At 42.2% G+C, this 27,846-nt stretch overlaps 1 protein-coding gene across 7 annotated transcripts in view; it reads right to left on the bottom strand.

Annotated features, from left to right (window-relative positions):
- The window catches only part of LOC102443731 (tRNA (cytosine(38)-C(5))-methyltransferase), a 277,295-nt gene that overhangs the window by 237,023 nt on the left and 12,426 nt on the right, over positions 1-27,846 (bottom strand). For 2 of the 7 annotated variants that reach the window (XM_075922455.1, XM_006119492.4), the window contains exons 3-11: positions 25,743-25,819; positions 23,162-23,233; positions 17,244-17,309; positions 15,855-15,924; positions 14,858-14,941; positions 13,616-13,986; positions 7,907-7,964; positions 6,767-6,896; positions 3,392-4,995 (exon numbers count right to left, since the gene is read on the bottom strand). In XM_075922455.1, the coding sequence (XP_075778570.1) occupies positions 4,895-4,995; positions 6,767-6,896; positions 7,907-7,964; positions 13,616-13,986; positions 14,858-14,941; positions 15,855-15,924; positions 17,244-17,309; positions 23,162-23,233; positions 25,743-25,819 (1,029 nt within the window). In that variant the 3' untranslated portion in view covers positions 3,392-4,894. Of the gene's footprint in view, positions 1-3,388; positions 4,996-6,766; positions 6,899-7,906; positions 7,965-13,615; positions 13,987-14,857; positions 14,942-15,854; positions 15,925-17,243; positions 17,310-23,161; positions 23,234-25,742; positions 25,820-27,846 lie in introns of those variants that run through there. The other 5 variants (XM_075922458.1, XM_075922457.1, XM_025182829.2 and 2 more) reach the window with 4 other exon arrangements.

A 27,846-nucleotide genomic window follows, 5' to 3' on the forward strand; every position in this document is an offset into this window, starting at 1 on the left:
GCATGGCCAGGCTCGGCCCACCCCCCGACTACACACCAGTGGCAGTAGCCGGGCCGGGCATGTGCGTCCTGCAGCCACCAGCTCTGTGAACCATCCCCCATGTGCCAGGCAGGGATGCTTTAGCAGCTTACCTGACGCCATTCCACTTTGTATTATTAAATCATATGGTTTAAAAAATAAATCGTAGATAAATGCTTCTATATTTGTGTGTCCTCATATAGTTCACTTGAAAGAGGAACAAAGATCCCCTTTACTTGGAGCAGTAAAAGCCTATTGCTGATTAACTTTCTCTTCACTGTACAATTACAGAGCAGTTAGTGTTGACAGATACATTTCTAACACATTCTATCACCACATTATCTAGAGCTGATGAAAAAACTATGGTAGAAAACAAATTCTCTTCAAAATAGGACAAACTCCTTGCCCTATAGCACGCAATCCAGGAGAATGTCGGAGGGTCCTCCTGCTTGTACTTTGTTGCAAGAGATGACAAAACAATGGATCTCAATTTCATCCTCATCTAAGAGGAGAGTTCAGCTGCCCAAAGCATTTCACGAGAGCACCCTGCCCCTGCCTTCAGATGATATATCTACACTGCAACTGAAGCCCGGGATCAGTGAGACTGGAGGTAGCTGACCCATGTTAGAGAACCTGGAGCCTGAGCATCAACCCTGAATTTAATGCTACATTAAGAATTCTTACCCAGGCTCAAACCCGAGGCTCTGACATCCACACCGCAGCATGCAGAACTGAGTCAAACCAAACATATCCCACACACCCCAGCAAGGTCACTGTGGTATCACTGTGGTAGCCCTTTGGCTATAGTGCACTATGAGAACTTTACTAGCCACTCTGCACATTAGAGGACATTTGACCAGCCTGCCTACGCAGCCTGTTGAGCAAACAAGGTGAAGGCCCTTTTTCAAGGATTTTGCTTGCTTGTGCTTTCACTCCTGCGTCAAGAAATGGGCAGAGTCTCCACGGGTTGTGGGGGGGGGGGGGGGGGGGGGGGGGGACGGACGGACATTTCAGCAGCACTTTCTGGCCTCACACCTCCCTTCCCCCAAAAGAGGTTACAATGGAGCAAGAGGAGTACCACATTGGCAGACTCACATTGACCAAGTATACTACTTATACAATATAGCTGCTGATGCTCCCTACATATACTGGTGATTCTGTTGCACAAGCACAGAGTGGTGGAATCACATGGCCATGTAGACCTGGGATGACCAGCAGTGGGCTCAGAACTTTCCCCATGAAGAAAGCTACATTTCTGGAACTTTATGAGCAGCTTGCTCTGACACCCAGTGTAAAGAAACACCCATGAGGCTAGCCTTTCTGCAATAGCCCCCTGGAAGCTGACTATCCCAGATTGCTACAGGTCAGTTGTCAACCAATTTGCTGTAGGAAAGTCAACTGTGGGTAAAGTGGTTGAAATATCTGAGGCAGCTGTTACCTAGGGGTGGCAGACATAATATTACTGAATTAACTACTGGCTTTGAGAGAATGGTGTTTCCTAACTATACCAGGACTATTGATGGGACTTATGTGAACATAGTTTGTCCTCCTCATGGAGTACATAGGTACCTAAACTGCAAAGGATACAGCCCTCCATTGGTATGCAAGTCCTCATAGAACAAAGATCAATTTATGAATGTTAATGTGGGATGCACTGGGAAAGTTCACAATGCCGGGCATTTTCACTGATTAAATCCAACATTAATGGAAAGACCGGGGCTCTATTCCCACCAAATGACAATGTCACAAATGGAATTACTGTCAACAGTTATTCAGGGGACCCTGCATTTCTTTTGCCCTGGCTTATGAAACTATTGCCTGATGTCAAAGGCCCCAGCAAAAGGTTTAATTACACTCTCAGCAAATGCAGAGCTGTTGCTGAATGGCAGATTGAAATTCTTTTAGAGAGCTTTACAGTCCCGTTCAGATGCCAGTGTCATCAATACGGTCTGTATCACTGCAGCTTGCTGTGCCCTTCACAAGCTTCATGAAGCCAGAGGGGAGTCATTTCCCCCTGAATGCACCTATGACAGCAAGGGCAGCAAAAACAGAACCCTCACCCAAAAAGAGCAGCCACCACAGCTGGATGCAGCTGGGCAACAGCTGTCCGGCATGTTGTGTTCTCACACTGTGGACTTGCCTGGCCCAACAGAAGAAGGAGAATAGCATCTCTGTGAATGTGCTGCCAGGAGAGAAAGGGGTAATCCGTTGTGGGAGGCTTCAAATCTTGGGGGAATCAGATGTGGTGGTCGACTCAGCACTTGGATGTCAGCTCCTGGTCATTTGGGGGATTAGTTTAATTGTTGACACCTCTTTCCACAGTTGTACTTCTGTCTGCCTGCAGTCCCTCTCTTGCTTCATGAGTTGCTGTTCCATGTTTGTGACTCAGCCCTCCAGCCAGGTCACTATTTGCATTCTCCCCTTCTTGTGTACTAACTTCTTCCTTTGGCAATCCTGGGCATTTACACCACATTGTGCCACGTCTTCAGGAGCTGAGACCTGCCCTCTCTACATGTTTCCTGAGCTGGAAACTGGAGGTCAGCAGTCAACATGGGTTCCTTCTTGGATCTCACTGCCCTTTCCTTCCCATGTGGCACTCCCCTTCTCTGAGTCTGCCTGCCTCACCACTCCTTCCTCCCAGGCAGCTACTGCAGACTGTCTTCCGGGAGAGTGATTACAGCCTATTTCCCAGCGACCCCCCTCTTCTGCTAGTTTCCCTTTGTAAGACCAGCCCAGCTTGTTGCTCCTTAGCTGGGCTCACTCTCTCCCTCCCTCAAGGGTCTACTTATAGGGTTTCCAACCCTCCCAATTTTGCCAGGAGTCTCCTGGAATCACACCTGCAAACTACCTCAGGCAAACCAGTAGCTTTTGGGCACTAACCATCCTGCATGGCAGAGAAGCAAAAGTAGGCTCCCTTACCTGCTTTCACTCTGCTCCACTCCTGGCAGTGGCCAGCACCGTCTCTGCAGCCTGTGAGGGGGAAAGGGTCTCCACATGCTGTCTCTACCTGGAGCAGTGACTCCACAGCTCCCATTGGCCGGGGACTGTGGCCAATGGGAGCTGCAGGAGCAGTACCTGTGGCAGAAGCAAGCAGAGAAACCTTGGACCTCTGCCTAGAAGAAGATGCTGCCAGAGGGATATACATAGCTCCAGGAGCTGCATTGCCTGGGGTAAGTGCTAACCTCCTGTCCCCTGCAGCACCTCAATCACCTGCCCCAGCCTAGATCCCACACCCCACAGCCAAACTGCCCCCCCCCCCGAGTCTGTACCTTGCACACAAACTCCCTCCCAGAACCCACACCCCCTCTTGCACCCCAACTCCCTGCCCCTCCCTGCACTGTGAAATAGAACATTGGAGAGAAGCAGGGTATGGAGTGAGCAGATGGCAGAGCCTGGGTTTGTACAATTGGACAGTTGGCAACCTTAGTTACTTAGCCACCTGATTCCCCTCAGCTGTGACCTGTGGGGTTAATTAGCCTCCTTTTGAGCCCCTATGAATCCTTTCAGGGCAACTGGGATATGAACACCCCATCAACAAGGGGGCTTGATTGTGTTGACATTTACCAAGCACAATGCCCGGTAGCTTATGAAATAGGGAAGTGGGGGATGTTTAACAGTATGGATTCAGATAAGGAAGTGATGAAGTGAGCAATTTCTGTACCTGATTGTAAGGTGAGCTGCAATGATAGCAATCAACTGTCTTGATAACATAAAAACCTTTATTTATAACTTGTATTAAAATGATACAACATTCACCCACTACCAGGCAAATCGGTCTGCTGCCATTACTACACCAAAGCACCCATCACAACGGAATCTTTCCAGAACATAAAGTGCATGAACAAGTGCAAACAGTAAAATCAAACACACAGTGGAAACTCCATGTCTTCTGCCCCTATTCCATTTCCTTCCTTTCCCTATTTTCCATGAAGATGGCATCGGTGTTGGATACATCCACAGGAGAAGGGGGGCTAAACTGCCTGCCCAGCTGCTCGTGTGGCCCAATTGTATGGGCCACAGAGCCATAGAGTTTTCCAAGCTTTTTCTGGGCTGAGGATGTTCCAGAAGACTCAGGCCATGTTGTGGAAGAGGCAGCAGTGAGAAAATGCAGTACATGATCAGCAAGAACTGTGTCAGGGTTATAATAACCTCAAAGTGTTTACTGGTACCCTAAGAAAAATAAATCACACCAGGCTCAACCATGATTATGAGCTGGTGTCACAAGTACCTAGAAAGATTAGATGGATTTGGCATCGTGTGTGTGTGTGTGTGTGTGTGTGTGTGTGTGTGTGTATATATGTAAAACTTATCAACTTTTAAAAAGTGACATCTGTAGTAAAAACGTATCAATCACAATAAATTGTCAGAACATGTTTACAATAGCCTTTGCCTTTAAGAATAGAAGAGCTAATATTCACAGCTGAAAATATCTTACACATAGAACACATTATCTGAACTTTATTAAAATAACTGTCACATGTACGTTTGTTCCGAACAACAGCTTCTAGACAGATTTGTTTTTAAGATGAAGTGACAGTTTTACTTGTTTTTACTAGCAAGTGCTGCAGTTTATCTTTTAGAAACTAAACATAAATTTTAAGAAGGATAAATACATTATTGGCAAATCCAATTTTAACAATGTAATTGTTCACTCCAACAGTTCAAATCCCCCATAAACAAGGCACTCAAGATATTCCGGTTGTTCAGCAAAATAAATCTATTCCAGATAGATAACTTTGCATGGACATTTAAATGTTAGCAATCATTTCTGTAAAGCTGCTACCACTTTTACTAAGTTATTCAAAGAAGGAAAATAAGTACATTCTGAGTTAGCAGGACCAATATCAGACAGTACCCATCAATTGCAAGTTCAAAATCATCCAGTCAGAAGTGATATCAGTTTAGCCACTACATGCACATTGAGACTGTTTCCTAAGAGACGGTAGCGTTGCTTCACTGTTATCTTGTCAGGGAAGCCTAAAACAAAAACAATGTATAGTACAAAGACAAAATTAGTCTGGGTCTATTCCTGCTCTTCTGATCTATTGGAATTTGCAAAACATTTCCTGGTGCAATTGCCAAGAGCTGCAATACACATAACAAGTGCCTCCCACACTGTGTCTGAGCCACGCCCCAATGGAATAACTCCCACTGAGTTTCACTGGCATAGCCATGGGTGGGTGGGAGGCAGCCAGGGTCCCTGTTGGGGGACAGCATTTGAGCTCCCAAAGATGTCAGTTCTGGCTGGAAGGAGATATGGTCATTGCTGCCATAAGGTGCTGTACCAGCAAGTTTCCAATTTTCCTAGCTGGAGAGAGGCTGATCCTAGGGAGAGATGCCCAGGAGGAGGTGGCTTGCAGGAGCTGTTTCAGCTTTCTCTGCCAGTTATTAAGGCTCTGAATGCACACTATTGTAGTAAAAAGCATTCTCCTGCCAGCTCCAGCCATTCTGCCCAGTTCCCTGGCAGCTACCCTTGGGCAGCCACTAACCTCAAAATTCTCATTCACTTGTGCTTGAATTCCTCCTCTGGGAATCCCAGTCACATTCCCCCAAACAATCTACTGTGTTTGGCTTGGGATTTAACAGGTTTAAGAAATAGCTATATGCCTATAAGCCAGCTAAAAGCAATGGCTCTTGAGCTTCTTTTATCTTGCATGGGGCAGACCACACTGGACACATTTTCCCAGACCCTGCTCTCTTACCAGCCTGAATAAATTATCTCCAACTTTGTACTTCTTCAGCCTAAATCTAGCCATCATCACCAAGGAATCAATGCCTAATACAATTTGGTGGGTTTTGCTGCACAATATTGGGTCTCATTTCACAATTTAAGTGACATTTGCTTTTTAAGGATGTTGCCCCCTGGTGATACATACTGCCAGAGATTGCAGACTCTACTTGCCTTCTGTTTTTCCACAAAAGACTAAAAGACTGATTCTCATTACCCCATGGTCCCTTTACACTGCACTGGCAAAGCTGTAACATGATCAATGAGAATTTGGCCCCAAGTGTTGGCTTGTTTTGAGTCATTCTCCTACCTCGATCCCTATCATTCTGTATCAACCACAGGAGGGAACAGGGAAGAGAAAAGCATTACGGCCTAAGCTGATGTCATCCTCCTGAAAGTAAGTCACAGGTGCCAGAACAAAAGCAGCAGTTTTGATAATGTTGCCGGGTTAACCTTATGGGACCTATAATATTGACTGCAATAAAATAATTAGTCTTTTATGTTCTACATTGTAATTATCTTTTCTAACAGCTGAACGTGAAGTCTGCCAATAAATCTGTTTTTTAAAGTCAAAAGGTAACATGACTTATGATGATGAACAGCTTTCTGCATCTGATGAGTTGGAAACAAAAGAATCAAAACATAATCCTAAATAAGAAGAAACAAAAACTTTAAATCATATGAGCACCTCCCTTTACTGCCTTTTTAATAATACCACAACTTTTCATTTTGAAACTCATTGTTTTTCTCTGTTTACATAAATAAGTCTATTTGGCTAAACAACACATAGGTTTGTTCTTACAAACTAGGGAAAACTGATGAAAGTTTAGAAAAATTGCCATCAAATAATAACCCATCATTAAAATCAAGTAATAGAATAGTAATCCACGATTAAAAGAAAGTAAAAATGTAGTCACTAACACACAAAAAGAGAACATTCATCTTCAAAATGTCAACTTGGCAATTATGGTTGTAATCTGAAGATTAGACAAGAGATGGGGGAAGTTCAGAGGCACGTACCAAATTCTGGAGGAAATCCATGGAGATTTGCTATTTCTCTAGGAGTAAAATATCGCAGTTTTAGTGTTGACAATTTCAGAAGCTTCTCTTCTTCTGATAGCATCTCAATGGATTTAAACACAGACTCTAGCTGTGGGAAAAGTACAAAACAACAGGCACGAATGATGAACTAGGACTACATAAAATTACAGCATAACATATCTTCACAACATTGAAGGTGATTGCATTGTTGAAGTCAAGATGACTGTGTATTCGGTTTAAAAGGACAGTTTATATACTATATTTTTGTAACCAATATCTCAACAACTATAGTTTACAAGAACGAGTACTCATTTTTTCATCAAGTCAGAACCCTACAAATATTGAAATATACCATCACAGGGCAATACACTGTTGTCAAATCCTGGAGAAGAGCGATTTCTCAATAAACAGAACTTAACAGCCTGTACTAAAATTATGCTATGTATAATTTGTTTAACATAACAGCTTTGATATTCCGCTATGTTCTGACCCTGTATTCCTTCACCCAAAACACTATTTAAATCCTGGCCTAGGATTAAAAAAATATAGTCTCCATGTAGTTACGACAGGTTCTGTGAAAACTGTTTATCTTTTTCCATTATTTCATCAAAAAAGCCTACCCTGTCATTTTTTATTTTTTCTGTTCTAAAATATCACTATTTGAGGCATTAAACATGTTTTGACAACACATTTGACATTTTTTTTTAAATTGAGATTTCATTGTTTGAATTTTTTTGCTGGAGAATAGCATCATCTGTGTGCAAAAACTGGCCCACAAATGGCTACAGAGGCAAAAATTGTTGTACTGTGACTTGTCCACAGATCTATCTCCCAGAACAAGGTTTTCACATTTCATTGTGAATATTCTGCATAACTATAGGAATAAAAAAATTGAAGCATGCCCACATTTGACATGACTCTAATATACTCCATCTAGGTACTCATAGTAAATAAATTAGAAATTCTTGCAGATCTCGAGGCTCACAGGTCTATACTATAAGATTTAGTCCTGAAGATATTTTCACTTGCAATAAATCCAGAATAGTTATGCCAAGTAAGACAAAAAACTAACACTAATCCATTTCCATTGTACATATTGATTTACATTGCATCCTGTACCTGCACATCCTCTGCTGTCTGCAACACAGAGCCTGTACCTTCCACATAGTGTCCATACCTTAGAAACAACAACAAAAAAAATCATTCATGAAAAGTTCTATTAGGTTTTACAATATTAATGAGTGGAAAAAAGCATGGAGGTTAATTTGCTGGCACTAACAGTCTTCTGGAAAGGCTACACAAAGGCTTTCTTAGTAACAAAACTAACCCTGGCCTGCAATACCAGCCTTTGAAAATAATCTTTGAAGATTATTCTCCCATCAGTGCTCAGGAGACATATCCATGGTAACAATCTATAGTGCAGCCAGTCAAGGATTTCAGGCATAATGTCTTCAGAAATGACCACCTAAGTTGCATACACAAATTATACAACTGTAAGTGCAAATGGGCTTATGGATATACAACTTGGGCATTTGTCCAATTTAGCATATATTTGCATACAAAATAAAGATGGCCACTTTTGAAAATTTGGCTCTTTCTACTCAAAAGGAGGACAAACCATTAGCAAGAGCCTAAAATTTTTATTTTCACTCGTGTAGAGGAGAAATTCAGTCAGTTTTTGTCATTATTTGAATATATTTTACTTGCTTTTTTGTTTACAGACACCAATAAATATCTAGCACATAATAGTAAGAGTTGATATTATCTCTCTATATATTTTACAGTGCATCTGCCTGTCTAAGAGTCCATCCCTCTGTTTGTCTGAAAGTCTTTGTTCGTTCAAGAACTCCTCTTAAATGGTAAGAGCTAGCACCAACAAATTTGGTATGCAACTTCCTCTTATCCCACCTTAAAGTAAGGTGAGGATTTAGTTGTGTCAAGAAAACAGAAAATGCCTGAATGGGATTGTATTCCAAAATACGAAATGGGAGGAGGCTGATCAGAGAGCTATACTGCAAGAGTCACCACTGGAGGCAGCGAGCACAGGGGGAAGATATACTGCAGTGACCACTGGCAGCAGCCGCACCAGGAAGAAGTGGCCAGTCACCAGACCGGATAAGTGGTCCCCTCACCCCACACTGTGCTGTTCCACCAGCCCACCCCCTCCCATCAGCCCAGCTGTCATGGTTCCCAGAACCACCTCCAGAGACAGACAGTGCAGCTCAGACCCCAGCCCGGAGATGCCCCCCCCCCCAAGAGAGGTGGGGGCTGGGAACCGTGGCTGCCCCAAAACCACCACAAGGAGAAGCCTCTACCCTAAGGAGATGCCAGGGCTGGGAACTGTGGCCTAACTCCAGTTGTAGGCTAGCGGTGCGGGGGGCCAAAGCTGGAGGCCAGGACCGGCCTTTGGAGGTCCACCCATCCTCGGACCACCTGCAGGGCAGTGGAGGGCCACTGCAGGCAGGGGGGCATCAGTCCCCAGAGCTGCTGTGGTGGAGGTAGCTAGAGCCACTGCAGTGACCAGGGAACAGCTGGAGCCCTAACACCCTCAGATAGACTGGAGGGGCAGCTGGAGACTGGGGCTGGCCTGTGGAGCCTCTCCCCGATAAACTGGAGGCCAGGGCTAGTCCCCCAAGTGGAGCCGCTGAATGGGGCATCACCACCCTCAGCAAGCTTCCCCCTGCCTCCCAACCCCTGCGCCAGAGCCCCGCCACATCTTCCTTCTCCTGCCCTAAATCCCCACACCCATGAAACCATGTGCCTTGAGATCCCACTTCCTCCTGTCACTCTCACACTCTCCACTTCTTGTCCTGGGTGCCCCCCAACTCTCCCAGCTCTCTGCCTTCAACTCCTTCACTTTCATCCCCTGCCCTCAGTCACACCATTTAAATAAAGCATGTACATTTTCCTTTTAATTTCCAACCCGCCTATCCCCCCCTCCATTACTACAGTTAATGTACCCAATGCTGGGTACATCTGCTAGTCAGCTATATTTTGGCTACTTTGGAGCCTTGTGGTTTACACTGTAAATACATGTTTACAGTCTCTTAAAGACTCTTAAAGACTCTCATTTAAATATAATTATAGGGTTGTCAGACTGTCGCAGACATACACTGTTGCATGTTAGCTATTGAGCAAAAAGTCCTGAACAGACCGGGATTTAGAAAAAGAAATAAATGGGCTTTTGCACAGTGAACTTCTAAGAAACAGCCAGCTACCCATTTACTTTATCCTTCTGGATGCATTTATTCCACACAACCACTAGCTATGCCCTCCCCTTATGCTACTCCTCACCATTGTATAGGCCGCAGTTGTGGAATCCTTTGCAGAGCTTCCTTGATGCTTAACTCAATCCATCCAGATGCACTGAGAAACTGTGGTAGCTGTCTTTTGTTTTAGGCTTTACATATCCCACAAAGGGAAAAAGCAGTGGGGGGCGAGAGAGAGTGAGGGAAGGACTTTTCCCAGATGAGCAATAGTCTTGTGAGGGCTCAATCCTGCATGAAGCTGAGCACTCTTGTACTGATCCAGCAAAGTACATCAGCATTCAAGTAAGCCCTACTGATGTCAATAGAACCGCTTATGTGATTAAAGTTAAGCTTCTATGTAAATACTGTGCTGAGTCAGGGCCCTAACAACACTTATGGATTATGATGTAATTAAACTAAATACATGGTTTTAAATTGATTTTTTTAAAATAAATTAACAACAAATATTTGTTTTCACAAGGAAACCCATGTAACAAAGAGGAATTCTAATGTACTGTATGTACAAAGTACCTCCATTTATAAATAAAAACTATCAAAAAACTTCTGAGGCAAAACAACTGAAATAGTTGCAAGTATTTCCTAAATGATACTTCACATCTTTGTTTTGGGAGGTGATCTTTGGCATACATCCTTAATATTATAAAAAGGCACTAGTTTAAAAAGGCAATTCCCCATGCTGAGGGAATTGTGGATGATATGGTAGTATGATACATATCATCTTGTATGGTGGAACTGCCCAAAAGCTATAAGATTTGGTTTCTCTACATAAGTCAATATAATGTAATTTTAAGTAAATACTCTGAAAGAGTATTGGTTTCTTATTAGCACACCTGTCGACAAGGGAGGGGGGGGGAGGCAGATGGGGCAGTTGCCCCGACAATCTCTGCCACTGTTACTGCGGCAACAGCTAGAGTCCCAGGCCCTTTAGAATTGCTGTGTGCTCTGGCCAGCTCTGAGGGAGGGGTGTGCACCAGGCTGCCTGGGCAACACAGGCTGACCAAGCCGTGCCCCTTCTGCCTGAGGCCCCGCCCCTTCCAGAAGCGCAGAGACGGAGCCCCTCCCCCATGCGCGCGTACGTACACACACACACACACACACACACACACACACCCCTCTACCTCAGTTTCTTCTTACTGTTCATCTTACTAGAGATGAATCAATAACCCTAACTTAGGCTGAGTACTTAATGACATTTGGGAAGTTTTGGTAAACAAAACAAAACATATTAGAACTTGGGCAGTTGATTACTTTTCAGTTCTTATATGGAAAGCAGCTACTGGGCTAGAAAATCATGTTCTAACTTTTTACTTTACTGAAATTTTATTGTTTTGTTCTTCTCTTTATGGATGTAAGCTTCTTGAAATGTCTTAGTTTGATCTAGACAACCTATTCTTTGTCTAGAAATAAAGTATTCCTTTGTGACCTTAAAGGCAGCTTCCTCTACACTAACTTCCTTCAGTAACCTCCCTCTCACTGTCTGTACAACAGCCTATGCTGCTTGTCAAATTCTGTACACTTGCACACTCAGTCAACAAGCCCAATCCACAATCCGACTCAACATCAAGGAGGGCTAGAGTACTCTGGGTTATTCCCAAACCTAGCTGTTCCAGAACTAAATTAAAGGACTTCAACAGGCTGGCCACTGTTCCTATTTTTGAGCCTTCCTATAATGTAAAACCAATGCATAATGAGCCAAATTTATCTTTGTTGCTATTGCAATGGTATGTCTAGAATAACACCAGGAAGAAGTTTGTCCCAGGGTGTTTAACCAAGTGTGCTAGTAACAGGCCCAGTCTGGGGAGATACAGAGTGCATCCAATATTTCCCTCAACTTTTATTGGTGCTCATGTCAATTAGAGCTGGAAGAATATGATCTTCCTGTCCCATAACAATTTAAGACGTCAAAAAAAATGTCCTGCTCTGAACAGAAAAAAGTCAATCTTAAAAAATGCTCCCAAACAGAAAATCTGAAAAAAGAAGTTTAGGTGAACTAACAGATTTTATGTTGATAATTTTAAAACATTTTGATTGACCATAATTTATTTAAAATATTTTTGCCCTATTAGCTTAGAACATAAGAATGGCCATACTTAGGGTTGCCAGATGGTTTCAACAAAAATGCCGGACACACTTGACATTACACCACAATCTACATTACATCTTATTTAGAAAATACTGGACATTTATATTTTCTCAATTTGTTTCCCAAACAGAAAGCTCAAATACTGGACTGTCCAGTTCAAAACTGGACAGCTGGTAACCCTGGCCATACCAGGTCTGACCAAAGGTCCATCTAGCCCAGTATCCGGTCTTCTGACATTGGCCATTGCCAGGTGGCCCAGAGGGAGTGAATAGAACAGGCAATCATCAAGTGATCCATTCTCTGTCACCCATTCCCAGCTTTGGACAAGCAAAGGCTGGCAACACTACACCTGTACATCCTGGCTAATAGCCAATGATGGACCTGTCCTCCATGAATTTATCTAACTCTTTTTTCACCCTGTTATAGTCTTGGCCTTTACAACATCCTCTGGCAAGGAGTTCCACAGGTTGAGTATGTATTGTGTAAAGAAGTACTTCCTTTGTTTGTTTTAAACCTGCTACTTATTAATTTCATCTGGTGGCCCCTAGTTCTTGTGTTATGAGAACAAGTAAATAACTCTTCTTTATTCACTTTTTCCATATTCAGCTTATAAAACCTTCTGTTAAACTATAGAACCAGATGCGTTTACTTGAGAAAAGTCAAACTATTTGATAATTTCAAAACTTTAAAAAAATATTTGAGTCAATACATTTCTTAAAATTGACCCTTTCCGGTGTAAAGTTTTAATTTCAATGAATTAAAACCCCAACTCTTAAATAAAACATTCCTAACTAGCTTTAATGTCACTGGGAATTAAAAAACAAACAACAACAAAAAAAGACAGCATTTTACAAGATCCTGCCTTAGAAATGCAGAGTACAAATTAGGAAGCTACTATACAAGCAAACAGATAAGCTGTCATTTGTGCATCTCTACATTAAAAACATAATTAATTGTTGTAAATAAGGAATATATGACCAGATCCTTACATGGTGTGAATGTACATAGTGCTACTGACTTCAGCCACTTGCATTAACTGAAGATTTAGCTCCACGTTTACAACATCAATTAAATGTACATTAGTGACAGTTTTAAGGAGGAAAGGAGCAGTTATACAATCTTTATAACTTCAGTAAGTAATATAAATAAATTAATTAGCGCATTAGTTTTCCCAGCAGTCTACTGAAACAATATTTCTGCCAGGGGTAATTAAGCTTCTCTGAAGGTCACCATACAAATGTTATTGTCTTTGTGAATGCTTTTTTTGGGCTGGGCACATGATGTTCTGCCAGAGTGATTCTCATGCTCATATTCTGTAGAATCAGTAAGCATAGCATGCAATAAAAAGAAATTTGTTACAGTAGTGTCTTGCTTTCTGACAGAACGCAGCTTTCAGCTTTTAAGGCAACTATGAAAAAATGTTTGCGTTTAACAGGTCTGGATAAAGTCCCTCAATGGGTGCTCCTGGAGACTCACCCTTTTGTGAAGCACGTGGACCTCCTGCACGTGGGTGTCACAATGTCTAACAGGAAAGCATAACGTAATAAGGCCTTTGGTGACAAGAAGTACCGACTTATTTCTTCTCTGTCCGCTTCAAGGAACTCTTTTAGCATTTGAAGAGAGAGGTCATGGTCCTGGCTCTGCTTTCGTTCCATTTCTTTTGCTGTTTCAAGTTTAAAAATGACTGCTTCTTTCTGCGAATACTGTCCGTCGCCACCATCAGAACAAGAGTTTGGTCCAATGTTCTTCTCTTTGGGCAGCTCAAAGCAGCTCTCTTTTCCCAAGCCTGAAGTGATTCTGTGATTCTCTGAAGTTTTTGGCTCCTGATCTGGGAAATTTTCCAATATCTAGCACAGAATGAAATATACAAATGATTAAAACACTATACTAGTACTGTACCAGTCAACTGCCAAGAGAAGTCCATGTAGCAATGTTTGGGAAGTCATACAGAGCTGTCCAGTATAAAATAAGACTTGATTCTCCCTCTTCAGCAATCAAGAATTTGAAAGTATGAAGCGCTAACTTTTATATGCTTTGTATATGTACACAGCCAGTTTAAGGAATTTGGATCTTGCCATAAACAAGGGAAGGAACAGTTGTGTTAAATCATCATAAAGAAAGCTAGGACCAGGAAAAAGTTGCTTGGTTAGAGGCTTGGCTAGTAACTAGAGACTCACCAGATTTGCTAAAATGTTTGTGAACCTCTGATGAGTTTCCTGCCTCTTTTAACACATGCCTATGTCCCCCTCCAGATGCTTGTAATTTGCCATTATCTTTCAGTCTTCTGGGACTGGGAAGCAGTTCATCTCCACTCTTCACCAAAAATTCTGGGACTTTGTTGGCCACTCTCTCCCCTATGGAGATCTCCAAAGGTTATGGGTGGTTACCCATTTTCTATCTCTAAGGGACCTAGTGGGCATGGCTGCACCCTTTATTCTTCCAAGAAAAGATGCCTGAGGAGGGGAGCAGAGAGGCTAGTGCCCAATATGTTAGTCTCTTCTGAGTCAGCAAAATTGTTCCTAAGAACTACAAGCTATCTAAGCCAGAAGGAGTCATTTCACTCCTTAATGAGACCAGAATCAGGAAAAAAGGAATGGTAGCTTACAGCCATTTTATTTGCGCACACACTGTAGCTGAGCATAAGCTATGCACATATGAAGATTTAGCCATCAGTCTCCTCGAAACAAAGAGCAGCCAAGGAATAGCAATGAAACTCACCTGACCAGGAGCTTGAAAGGGAAACTGCTCTGACTGAAACTTTGCAATAAGAAAATATCGCAGCCTGGAATTGGGAATGCCAAGCTGTAAACAAAACCCCATAAAACAATCAGTCCACCAGATACACAGAATCAAAGCAGTCTGCATTGTCACAAAAATATTGTATTAATACAATATTTAGCACTTTAAATGTTTACCACTTCAAAGTGGTTAACATTAAGCAACATTACCCTACACTAATGCTATTTTAAACTAGAATTAAATAATATTTTCAAATGTGCCTATGAAGAAATCTCTACATCAGTCTGTAGTAAAGAGTTTGCAGTACAGGTAATTTTCATGTATTGTACAATCTAAATTTTTGCATGTTTGTAGTATGCAGAGATGCGGTATGTGGTGCACACACTTCCCAGTGACTTACTGTACCTCTGATCAACTTTTCCTACCTATTTTTTTTTTTCAAGCAAGAGAAATACTTGATTTTTCTCAGGTTTATTCTGACTGTTGTCTGAAAATCAATAGACAAGTTTAACATTTTTTTATGTAAGGTGGGACGTGAGAGAGAAACTGAAATGTCTTTAACAATATTTATGACAATCATAGTGCTTGTTATCTGTCACAATGAAGAAGCAAAGGGACATGTTCAATCACATGAACAAGGAAATTAGATAAGAGATGTCACAATGAAGGATGTCCCTGTATCTCAAAGATAGAGATTCACATGCTACACAGTACTGGCCTGATCCAGTACATCTTGGACAAGCAAAACATATTGATTTAAGAAGTATCCATTAGCATTTCAAGCAAGGATAAGCAGGATAAATATATGAATATCATGAGCTAATCCAAAGCAAAGTCAGATGGCATCACCAAGACCAGATGAATGTCCAAAGAACTGACATCATCCTATCTTCCAGTATGTGAAATTCTTTCCAAATACTGTACCTCATTTACTTTTAAGTACAGTTTGATGAATTCTAAGATTCTTAATACTCACGCATGTTGGAGACAAGAGGAATTCTTGATATTTAAATCCACACTTCTCTAGTGTTTCCACAAGTATGACTCTGATAGTGAAAAAGTAAAGCTAATTACTGTCCATATGTGATTAGATATAGTGGGCAATATACTCTAGTTCCTAAGTAAAGATCCATTAAATGCAATACTATAGTTACTAGAACAGTCAGCAGACACACTAGAATACTCAAACACAGGTTTGCATATTTGCATACATCCAACTACAGTCATGCATTTAAGTTTTAGGAAAGGATGCAAAGAATAGAGTCGCTCTAGCTGAGCAAGGAAAAAAAAAATCACAAAAAAGACTTTCATGGAATGACCACAACTAATCTGGCACAAACATTCTTCAGAAAAAGTATCCTGTCTTTCAAAAGCACTTTACAACATGCTGTCCAATCCATAGAAAACACATTCTCATTAGATGTGGATTGCAAAATTGATTACAAGCGCTGGATTAGAAGTAGGATATTAAAACTCCTATAATTTAGTTGATTCATGAGCGGATACTTCTGTATCAGCCTATGCTAACTGCCGAGCTTGTCTATTTAATTACTTCTCAAGTACAATAAAGGAAAGACAATTTGACGTGATCAAGTATGGGATTCGCAAAAATTGGTGTCTTAACATGGGGGACTTATAAAAGTCTACTCTGTATATTTTAAGGAGACTATTAAAATGGAAGGTTGCTTACTGAGAATAGCGTATAACATATGGAGAGATAGCTCTCCCATCAGCTTAATTACTCCAACCTCCAAAAGTGGAGGTGGATATGGCAGCAGATGCAGCTCTCCTGCCAACATAATACCATCTGCACCAGTGCTTAAGTTGACATAAGTTAATATCAGGGGAGTGTAATTCACACCCTTAAGTGAGATGTTAATTTAAGCTGTCGTGTACCTATAGCCTACCTTTCAAAATGAAAAGTAAAAATGATTTCCAACTAATTGCCAACTAATTGCCTGATGAGGTCACACCAAGTGCCAGCAGTCAAGCCAGGTATGAATACAAGGCTTTCAGCTAGCTCTTACTCCTCTACTGGAACCCCAGTAAAAGCTGTAAGAGCTGCACCCAACTCCCTATGTTGTAGGATAATATTGTTATTTGAAAATTATTATAGATCTTGCCTGAATGAAACAAGATGACAAAAGAAGTGATGAAAATGCAATAATGATGCACATCAACTTGTACTGTCTAGCAACTATATTATATTAGTGTATCTATTGGAAGAAATCAATAACTTTTCATTAAAGTCCCCCGAGCACAAAAAATTGATTGTAAAACTAAAATAGTATTTTAACCTGAAACTAGTGCACCCTTTTAACTTAACTTCCAATGCTGTTGCTAGTTAAAAATGATCAGACCATACCTGGCAGAAGATGTTTCAAATCCCTTAACATTTTCTAGAAGTATATATTTTGGTAATCTCTGGAGCCTACAAGAAAAGTCAACATAATTTAGTAAGAGGTAAATCATTACATGAAGAACATAGACTTGTTTAGCAATCAGAAGACTAACTGTATTCAGTTAACGATGGTCTGATTTTTGGAGGTGCTGAGCACATGTAATTATCAAGAATTGCAGAGCTTCTGTAACATCAGGCCACAGTCACTGAGGTGCCAGGTATAGATTTAGGTGCCTAACATTGATAACACTGATCTTTATTCAGTCAGCGAACCACCATTTTCATTCAAAAGTTATAATTTATTAATCTGTATGGCACATAATGAAAAAATTCCATCACTTATCCCACAGTGTGGAAAACTTGAAACAAAACAAGCCTGATCTTGCCTTGCCAGGCATCCGGTTTTCTACCGGACAGTCTGGTATTTGTGCTCTCTGCCCGGTAGAAAAAAAATCAGAAAATACCGGACATGTGTAATGTCCGGTATTTTCTGAATTTCCAGCTGGGAAGTCTGGCAGGGGCCGCGGAGCGACTAGGAGGCGGGGCCGCAATTGGCGCTGGGAGTCCTGTGGTTGCGTGCAAAAGCCAGGCGGGGTGGGGAAGGGCGGGGCCAGCAGCTGGGACTCCTAGCCACTCCCCCCGCCCAGCTTCTGCATACAACTAGAGGCTCCCAGTGCTAATTGCGGCCCCGCCTCCCAGCTGGGAGCCTCTGGTTGAGTGCAGAAACCGGGCAGGGGGAGTAGCTCCAAGCCACTCCCCCCCCATCCCCACCCGGGTTCTACTAGCAACTAGAGGGAGTGCCTGCCAGGGGCACGGCCTGTTGGACTCCTGCTGTGGCTAGTGGCTGCACGCTTCCCCCACCCCACCAGCTCTGCTTCCTGCCCCCCTTCCTCCGGCCCCCCCTCCTCCCATCCAGCCTCCCCAGTCCCCAATCCCCCCCAGCTCTGCTTCCTGCCCCCCCTCCTCCCAGCCAGCCCCGCAGCCCCCGAATCTCCCCTGCCCCCGAATCCCTCCTGCCAGCCCCGCCCCCTCCTGGACGGTCCTTCTCCCCCCACCCAAGATCAAGCATGTTTGGGGGTTTTGGGGGGGGGGAGAGAAGAGGGTCTACATGGTAACCCTATTTGCTGCCATGCAACTGAGCATCAAAACTCTCATTAACTTTACTGAAAGCAGGATTAAACCTGTTTTTTTACTTTAGTAGAAACTAGGTTTCCAGATAGTTTTGCTTTTAGACATTTTCAGTTGTACATAAATTAGCCTCTTTGGAAATTTTACTTCAAATATGGTTTCAGTGAGGCTAGTCATAAATTCAGTGGCATCTATGCCATGCAGGAGCTCAGAGTCTAAAACCACATTCACTGTCTAGGCAGCATGCTTAGTCTCTGGAAAAGGGAGCTCTTCATGTTGTTCTGGAGCATTCTTCCTTGGCTGATTCATGGGTCACAAATATGAGCTCCAAAGAGCTTCAGCCAGTGAAATGGAGGGATGTAACCAGTTCATTGATTAAGTGGGCTTTGACTGGCCATGGGGCTGCCTGCCTCCTAGTCCTATGGAGCTTTCTGGCCCCGCAGAGCTGTCCCCTGCCAGCTCCACAGGACTGCCACCTGCTGGCTCCTGACCCCGACCTGTAGCGTGGGACTGCTCCTGGGTGCTGGTTAATTAGTCCCCCATACACATCCCTATCCCAAACATGCTCAGAAAGGTAAAAAAAGAGAGCCCCAACATATAAAGGAATTGCATCATGACATACTCCTAAACTCTAAAAGCAAATACAATAATGATGATAAAGGAGGTGCAACACCTTCTTCAGGTGACCAAGACTTAAGTCTACCTGTTCCCACCACCAACCACCCCCATTCCCTGCCTCAAGAGAGCAACCGGCTAGTGTGTAGCTTGGTATCAGCTTCCTGACACCAACAATCTGGTAGTTTATCATTCAAAATAAGGATTTAAGAGATACAGAGTATGGATAATGGAAACACAAATGGTCCCATATAAAGTGAAAGCATAACCCCTTTCTTAGAATCTCAACGTTAACAGACTAAGCCCCCTTGTCTAAAGTTGTCTCCCAGCATCTCCAGTCAACATGACTGGGATCCACCCTTCATGAATGCAAAAGAGCCAGAACATCTAATGCTGTAGTTTTATAGTCCCATCACTTGAGCCAGCTACTCAAGGCCAGCTGGCTCTGGGTCTTTATTGCAGTGTAGATGTGCCCCCTCTGGCCAGACACATCTCCTAGTAGAAGACTCCAAGGCCTCTTAAGATTCAGAATATTTCCCAAGAGCCATCTTTCCACATTTTTGTGCATTAGCCATCCTCCCCACCCCCGACTCCAACTTCATCTGTATTCCAATAGCAGACTGGAAAAAAGGTTGAAATAGGAAAGAAAATTGAAATTACTTTATAATACCATGCATGAAATTTGTGCAGGATATTACAAATTGGATATAAAACAGTAACTCCTGCATTTTATCCACTTTTTTGGTGAATATTTTCCCATTTGGGCTGGAATTTTTCCATGTTTGGTTTCTGGCAAAGATGTCATTTCCAAAACAACACAAGCACATTATCTCAGCTGAACATGATCCCTTGGAACTGCGGAACACTACAACAACGGCTACTAGGCGTTTTTATGGTCTTTCTGCAGTAATTATAGCTTCACTTTCACAATCTGCCCAAAGTAGATTAGCAGCATCTTCTGGGACACAGAGATAAAGTCACTCAGCCAAGCCCAACTTCTTTGCCTTGTCATAACGAGGGTCATATGTGCCAGTTTTATGTCTGATATCTGAGGAAAAGAAAGTTTCTATCTTCTCAGACTAATCACACAGAAATCAGATTGTACCATTTCCACATTGAAAGCAAAAAACTCTGAAAAGCTACTGCCTTTTTTGTGCCTCAGTTCCCCCTTCTGTAAAATAGGGACAATGGTACTGACATCCCCTTGTGAAATGTGTTGAGATCTATGGATGAGTTTAGCAACTGTCTGATAAACTATTAACTCCCATGATTATTTTTAAAACCAACTCAACACAGTGAAAGGATGCAATTAAGAGACAGAGCTGGCCTTGAGATCCTGGCTCAGACAAACTCTTCCTTTGTGACTTTGGATGAGTCACTTGATCTCCCAGTTCTTCAGTTCCTTATTCATAACATGGCAGAAATAATCAAACTTCCTTTTAACTTGCCATTTGTCTGTCTTAGCTGTTTTTATCAGCTTTTTGGGGCTGGAACTCTCTTACCATGTCTCTACATGTCTCACTCATGTAGGATCTTTGATTTCTACTGTAACACAAGAGTAAATAAATCTATTTTTAGCATACTTAGCATGCAAGACTTAAGATAAGACTTTTGTCAGAAGATTAATGTAATTCTCAAATAAATTGGTCATGTGCTGCTACTGGGCTCCAAGAACATTTAATATCTTGGTGCTGATCCTACCCACTAGAATTCAAATAGCTAATGAACCTATATGCTCAAAAGCTTCAGAGGAGTATCTGAGTTGTTTTTTAAGTTTATACTGTATAGACTAACAAACAGTCTGGTAGCACTTTAAAGACTAACAAAACATGTAGATGGTATCATGAGCTTTCGTGGGTACAGCCCACTTCTTCAGATGATGCTCAGTTATCCAGTGGGCATGAGTTTCATGTTACACAGAATGATGACAATAAATCTATCATCCTTCTTACAGAGAAGAAGGTTGATCCAGAGGTTAAGGTTCTAGCCTTGGCCTTGGAAGATTTCGATTCTATTTCATGCTCTACTACAGACTTCCAGTGTGATCCAAGGCAAGTCACATAGCCCCTGTGCCAGAGTTCTTCATATGTATAATGGGGACAATAGCACTGCCTTGCCTCTCAAAGATGTAAGAAGAAATACACTTAAGATTGTGAAGTGCTCAGACAACAAAATTATAGACACCATACAAGTTAGATAGATCAGTTTATGTAAACGTTGCTCGGAGTTTTGACTGACAATAGCATGTTGTATTAGATTCCATCAAAAGCCGATTCAGTGCTGTCTGTGTGTGACAGGAAGGACTGTGTATCTCATCTCTAGGCTAAGTGACACAATGTCACCATGTGAGAAAACAAAAATAAAACAAGGGACACTATTGCTGTTGTGCAGTTACATTTGCAGATATCCTGAAGAAATAACACCTTGGACACAAGAGATCATTTGGCTAGAGCCAGGAACCTTGGAACCATCACCTTCCCCTTGCCATCACTATCTCAAGAAGAAAGAGGAGTGAGCCTGATCTTCCAAAAGTAACAAGATTTTTAGAGGAATGCTGCTGATGGCCCAAGTTCCTCCTTTGTTTTAAGGATATTAAGAAGTGGGTACTAATCATGTACTCAATACGAATTGTATTGAGTACTCAATTAGTCAATAAGGGGGTCCACTGCAGCACTGCAGTTTAAATTAAGTAGGAACTGGGCACACAGGCAGCCCGGCTCCTACTACATTTAACTGCACGGTCACAGTGGGGGTAGGTCTGGAACCCAGCGTGAGCTGGGACTCAGTAGTACTGGTTTGCACCAGGTCCCGGAAAACTGTGCCTCTACTTTTTAAAGGTAATAAGAGCTGCCTGGCTCAAATCGGGTCCCCTGCCATGGCTCTGCCTTTTAAATGTAGCAAGAGCTGCCAGGCTCTTGTTACATTTAAAAAGCAAAGGCTCAGTGGTCTGGGTCCTGGTGCGAGCTGGGATGGCTGAGTCCCGGCTTACACTGGGTACCCAGTTGCTGCCTCTGATACAGAGGTAGCGGGGTGGGCGTGATGAATAGTCAACTACTCAACTAGTTGCTTACATCCCTACTTCATTTATCAAAAATATGAAGAAAAGCAGAAGATGCCCAGATTCCTTCCTCTCCCCTAAGGAAAAATGTGTCACTGAAAAGCAGGAATCTGGCAACCTGATCTCAACCTCTAGTATAAATACGCTCTCCAAGGAATGATTTGTGGTTAGCGGATTCCGCAAAAAGTGAAACCCCCAAGCTCAGATTGATGCCAGCTACTGCCCCCAGCCATAGCCCCAATCCAGCAGCATGGACTTCTCCAGTGGCAACACCTAGATGAGCTTTCTTCTTCCATGGCACGAGAAGGATCTCACAGAAATATCTTTGTCTAAACTAGACTATAAACAATATTTTGAATTGATTTGCACTTTATGTGAGCAGCAAATATTTCTGCTAGTATGTACAGTTTCACAATTTCATGTCTGAATATTAGTAGTGATTTTTGTTATCATTGACTGGTTTTGAACTAGCTACTCTGTAGAGAGAGTAGATGAACACTAACAGAGAAGCAGGGCTTAGGTAAGTCCATACAATGATGATGATTTATTAATGTTACAACCCACAATACATTCTAAACAAAGAAGGTGACACACTCTGTGCCTTCAGATATATAAGCAGGCACACTAATAGTATCAGAAATTGTGTTTCAACCGTAATCAGTTCAAAAGGTTGAACCAGAAACCTTTTTCAGCTGGAGATTTTAGATGTACCAATCCCGATATTTATATAACCTCTACCAACAAGTACCATAGGACCCAACCCTGCTCCTAAGTAAAATCAATTTTGCCACTGGATTCAAAAGAATAGTCTGCCTCTATTCTTTATGATACAGTTACAATTTTGAACAGGCTTCTGAAAGGCACAAAGCATGGAAATAAACAAACAAACAAACCTGTATATCAATACTAGTGTTAGGAAGAAACTAGAATTTATAAGTTATATGAAAACAAGTGGATGAACATAGTGCAATTATACTATCATCCGTTTACATCAATATGAATAGCTTCCCTTGGTACAATATTAATACCTGCCTAGTAACTTCCAAAGTTTAAGTGGTTGAGCAAGTATATTAATTTATACCTTGGGAGAATATCAAGGATATAAAGAAAACTGTTTGTCCTTGGATCAGATACATCACCTTGCAAGCCAATTCTAATGGAGACAAAAGAAAAAACACAAACATCAATTTGTCACCTTACATACTTGTTTTATAAACAAAACATTTCACTTATGTCAGTGATTCCCAACCTCTCTTGTGCCGGGGACTGACAAACTCATTCATAAACCTTTGGCAGACCAGCAGCATTTAATTTGAATATTTGTATATTGATCGTGCAAACACCGAATATGCAAATTAAATGTTACTAGTCTGCCAAAAGACCTAGCTCCCAGAGCTGTTGCAAACAGCTGACTACAGGTTTCTCATTCCCCTGCCCTTTAGAGCTCCCCCACCAGACCTTCCAGTGCCAGCCTACTGTTTCCGGCCACGTAGCCCTGTGGCTCCAATCCCTGGCAGCAGCTGCAGCCCCGGCAGCAGCTATCCGTCAACGTGGCTTCGGCTCCAGTGGCAGTTGGAGCAGCCGCCCCACAATGCAGCCCCAGCTCCGGCCCTGTATACCAGGACTGGAGCCGGGCTGCAGTGCTATTTTTAGTACCACAATCCCAGCCCCAGCTGCTCCTGGAGGCAGAGCCACATGGCAGATAGGGCCAGAGCCAGGAGTAGAACCGGGGCCACAGTGCTATTTTTAATACCGTGGCCCAGGCTCCAGCTCTGGCAGCCACCAAGTGGGATATGTGGTGGCTGCCTAGCCGCTCCTGGGGTGAGTGGCCCTAACCCAGAAGCAGCTGTGGCTGCAGGGCTCTGCTGAAGTGGTGGGCTGGGGAACCCTGACCTCAACCCCGGCCCCTAGAGCCCCTGCAGCCTGGCAGCGAGCCACGGACCAGCAGTTGGGAACTGCTGAGTTATGCAACACAAAGGGCTCTGCACTGGCACCAGTGTCTGCACACACAGATCCACTTGCAGGATCAGAGCCTTTTTCAGCACTCTGAGGAATGAAAATTGACTCCTAATCTCAGTCACAAAGAATTATACAAAACGCATCCTATAAAAATCTAACCATCGTTGGACCTGAAAGGTGCTACGCTCTCTGTCCCAATCCATCAAAGTATTTACATATCCTTAACTTAGCTGAAGTGCTCTGCTGGATTGGGCCCAGAATATTCAGCAACTTCCAGGATCCAACCCCACATGTGTAATTATACTTATGCAGGTAAATCCATACACATAAGAGGGAATATTCACTTGTCTAAGTGATTCCAAGCCCAGCACTTGTATTTGTATTGGTTTATTTAAAAACAGCAACAATGTTGAGGTGCAAGTGTTTTGCTATTTTGCTTCTCCAAATTAATCTTAAATAGTGTTTTCTTGTCAGCACATAATCAAAAGAGTAAGTTTGAAAAAAAAAAAAAAGACCAGTCCACATATTGTTTTTGATTAAAAAACAAATTCTTAAAGATCATAATCATTTTGGAAATTAAAGTTATTGGCATGATCAGAGGGCCAGAATATGATAGACTTAATCATGTTGAGTAGCCCCTTACTTCACAAGTAGCTCCCTCAACAACTGAACTGTTCCCAGAATAACAGGCAACTTAACAAGAGTAAGATTATTTGAATCTGGCCATGTGATTCGTTACAGAGTTCAAATAATTATTGTTCATCTATTGAAATCTGTTACTTGGAATTAATCAAATAAATATGCACTATAGCAGGTTTACTTCTTACCCAGTAGGTCCCTGTCATCCCCCAAACCGACAGAGAAATAGGTTTCTAAAGTCTTCTGACATATATATATATATATATATATATATCAACTCTTGCCTATGTAGACCCTGATTCTGATTCCCTTATCTTGTCAAATCATAGTATTTACTGCAGAATAAGCCTCTACAGTTTAAAATGTGGGTGCAAAGTCAGGATATATACAAGGGAAGATTGTACTCTCAGCCACTCTAGTGTAACTTTGGAGCAATTCCAGCCGTCTGTCTGTAGTTACTGTGAACTAGGAATGTAAATCCTGTTTAATCAGTTAACTAGTTAAACATTATATTTAACCAGTTAACCATTTACATGGCAGTGAGAAGGGAGAAGCCCCCCTGCTGCGGACAGGGACTGCTTTGGCCAGGCTGGAGCGCCCCCTTACCTGTGGCGTGCTGCCCATATAGGCAGGGAGCTGCTCCAGCGACCGCTGGTTAACCATAACCAATAAGGGTGATGCTTACTGGTTAACCATTGATATCCCTATTGTGGACTGAGAGAGAACAGATTTCAACCATTAACAAGTAAAGGGAGGTATTTTAAAATGCAAAATTCACCAAGTTTCATTTTTATAGGTGACTTACAGGACGTAAAATAACTGGTACATGGTGCTTGACTGAACTATGAAAATATGACTGACCTATTATCACTTTTATTGTAGCAGTTCTTACAACGTGGTAACCATCAAGCTAAATATTACTATATTGGGGCTATTTGAAAACAAGACAATAAATGGAAAACTACAGATAGATATAAACCTTGTAGCGTATGGATCTTGAATTTTTTTAACCTAACATTCACCATTATATGCACTTTTCTCCAGAATTGAAACATTACACACACCTTGTAAATGGCTGACATGGAGGACTCATCAAAATCATATCAAAAGATAATTTGTTGAAGTCTGCCAATGTTATGCCCTGAATATAGAAGAAAAAGAAGCACTTGTGAGTTTTTCCTTTTACTATCAATTACTGCTGTATAGCTACCAAACTTTCTGATTACTTCCACTGGTAGCAATCCTCTAGGAAAAAAAACTTTCTAGCTGGCTGTTTGCCCTAATAACTTTATCCTTTTCCAGTGCCTGGCAAATACTATAAAGTGCAGATTGGTATTTATTTCTTTGTCAGCACACTAGCAAGTACTGCTGAGGTCAGGACACATGCATAATCCTGGGTTTCTCATTCACTCTTACGAAGCAGCAGAATAGTTTACATTTCTTTCAGTGGGTCTTATAAAAAATGATGACTATGTTTTTCTCCCCTGAAAAAAAAGCATCTTTGACTACTTAACCCTTTGTTAGTCAGAACAAATATTTTAAAAAGCATCAGAACTTAACAGAATTAAATATAGGAAAAAGCATTTTTTCCCTCTCAACAGTCACCTATCCATAATAGTCTCTCAATTATTAGGTCTTTCTGAAAAGATGGCAAATTCCTTATGCAGAATCAAATGCCTTGGGGCTTTGCCAAAACAATCTTCATGAAAATTTGCGGGGAGGGAGGTATACTTTTGTATGTAGGCCACAAAGCATAAGTAGTAGTATTGGTAGCATTACCCAAATGCTTAGGTGCCCTAGTCATGGACCAGAACCCTATAATGCTCGGTGCTGTACAAACCAGGGATGTTAAATATCGGTTAATTTAATAGTTGAGTAACCTCATGAATTCTTATCGGTTAGCTGACTATTCTATAGTTCCCGGGAGTGGGGCTGGCAGCTGGTGTGCTCTGGCCTCACTCCCAGGAAGTCCCCTGCCTCTGTGCTACTGCTTCTGTATCAGAGGCAGCAGCACAGGGTGGCATGCGGGAGCTGGTCCTCAAGGGGAACCAGTTTAAAAAACAGTTCTCCTCGTAGACCAGCTGCCGGTTGCCCTGTGCTGCTGCCTCTGATTAAGAGGCAGCAGCACCTTCCTGGGGTGGGTCTGAGCTCTCAGGCCTGGTCCAAGCTGGAACTGAGCTAGGCTGCATTCCCGCCTGGCTCCTAATACACTTTAAATGCAGAGCCACAACAGGAGTAGGTCCTAGACCCACTGCAAGCCAGGACTGAGCCAGGCTGCTGGCCAGCCTGCTAAAAAATTAACTGGCAAAGAGGGGGAGGGATGCATGTAGTCTATAGCCTTAACCTATAAACTTTTGCTTATTAGTTATCTACTACACTATTAAATCCCTAATACAAACACCAAACAAGAAGTTCAGATGTTCTGCAGCAACTACTGCAATGCATGGGCTATAACAGCAGGTGTTGCCCTGGTACTCTTCCAACCGCCCATGGTACTTACCAGAATTGGTTTTTAACCATCCAGGGAAAAACCAATTAGTCTGAATTTAAGGTATTTTCTATTTTTAAAACAGTTTCATTAATGTATAATACATTACACTTAGTTTTAATAGCATGCTCAAATTGTGCTTAAATGAGGCAATAGATACAGAGATTAATACAGAGTTGTAAAAATAAAAAGTAAAATTGCAGTGGACATAATACAAGTTGAACTCTCTAGTCCAGCACTCTGTGGTCCAGCAACATCCGTGGTCTGAAATGATTTTAGTTAGCCAGATGTCCACTTATCATGGGTGTGGCCAAGTTCTTATAAAGTTTATTTACAGTCCTGGCACTCAGTATTCTGTGCTGTTATTTAGCTCAAATTCCCCTAAATCTTCTAAGAGCCCAGTAAGTAGTGGAAGTGTTGGTAAAGCTGCTAAAAAATACTGCCTCTCGGTAGTACAAGATAGGGACTGTAGGTTTGTTCTTAAGTTGAATCTGTATGTAAGTTGGAACTGGCGTCCAGATTCAGCCGCTGCTGAAACTGACCAGCGGCTGACTACAGGAAGCCTGAGGCAGAGTTCCTCTGCCCCGGGCTTCCTGGAATCAGCCTCTGATCAGTTTCAACAGGCTGAATCTGGACGCCAGTTCCGACTTACATTCAGATTCAACTTAAGAACCCCAGGC

Source organism: Pelodiscus sinensis, chromosome 2, assembly GCF_049634645.1.
Source record: "Pelodiscus sinensis isolate JC-2024 chromosome 2, ASM4963464v1, whole genome shotgun sequence".
In the NCBI taxonomy this organism is placed as follows: Eukaryota; Metazoa; Chordata; order Testudines; family Trionychidae; genus Pelodiscus; species Pelodiscus sinensis.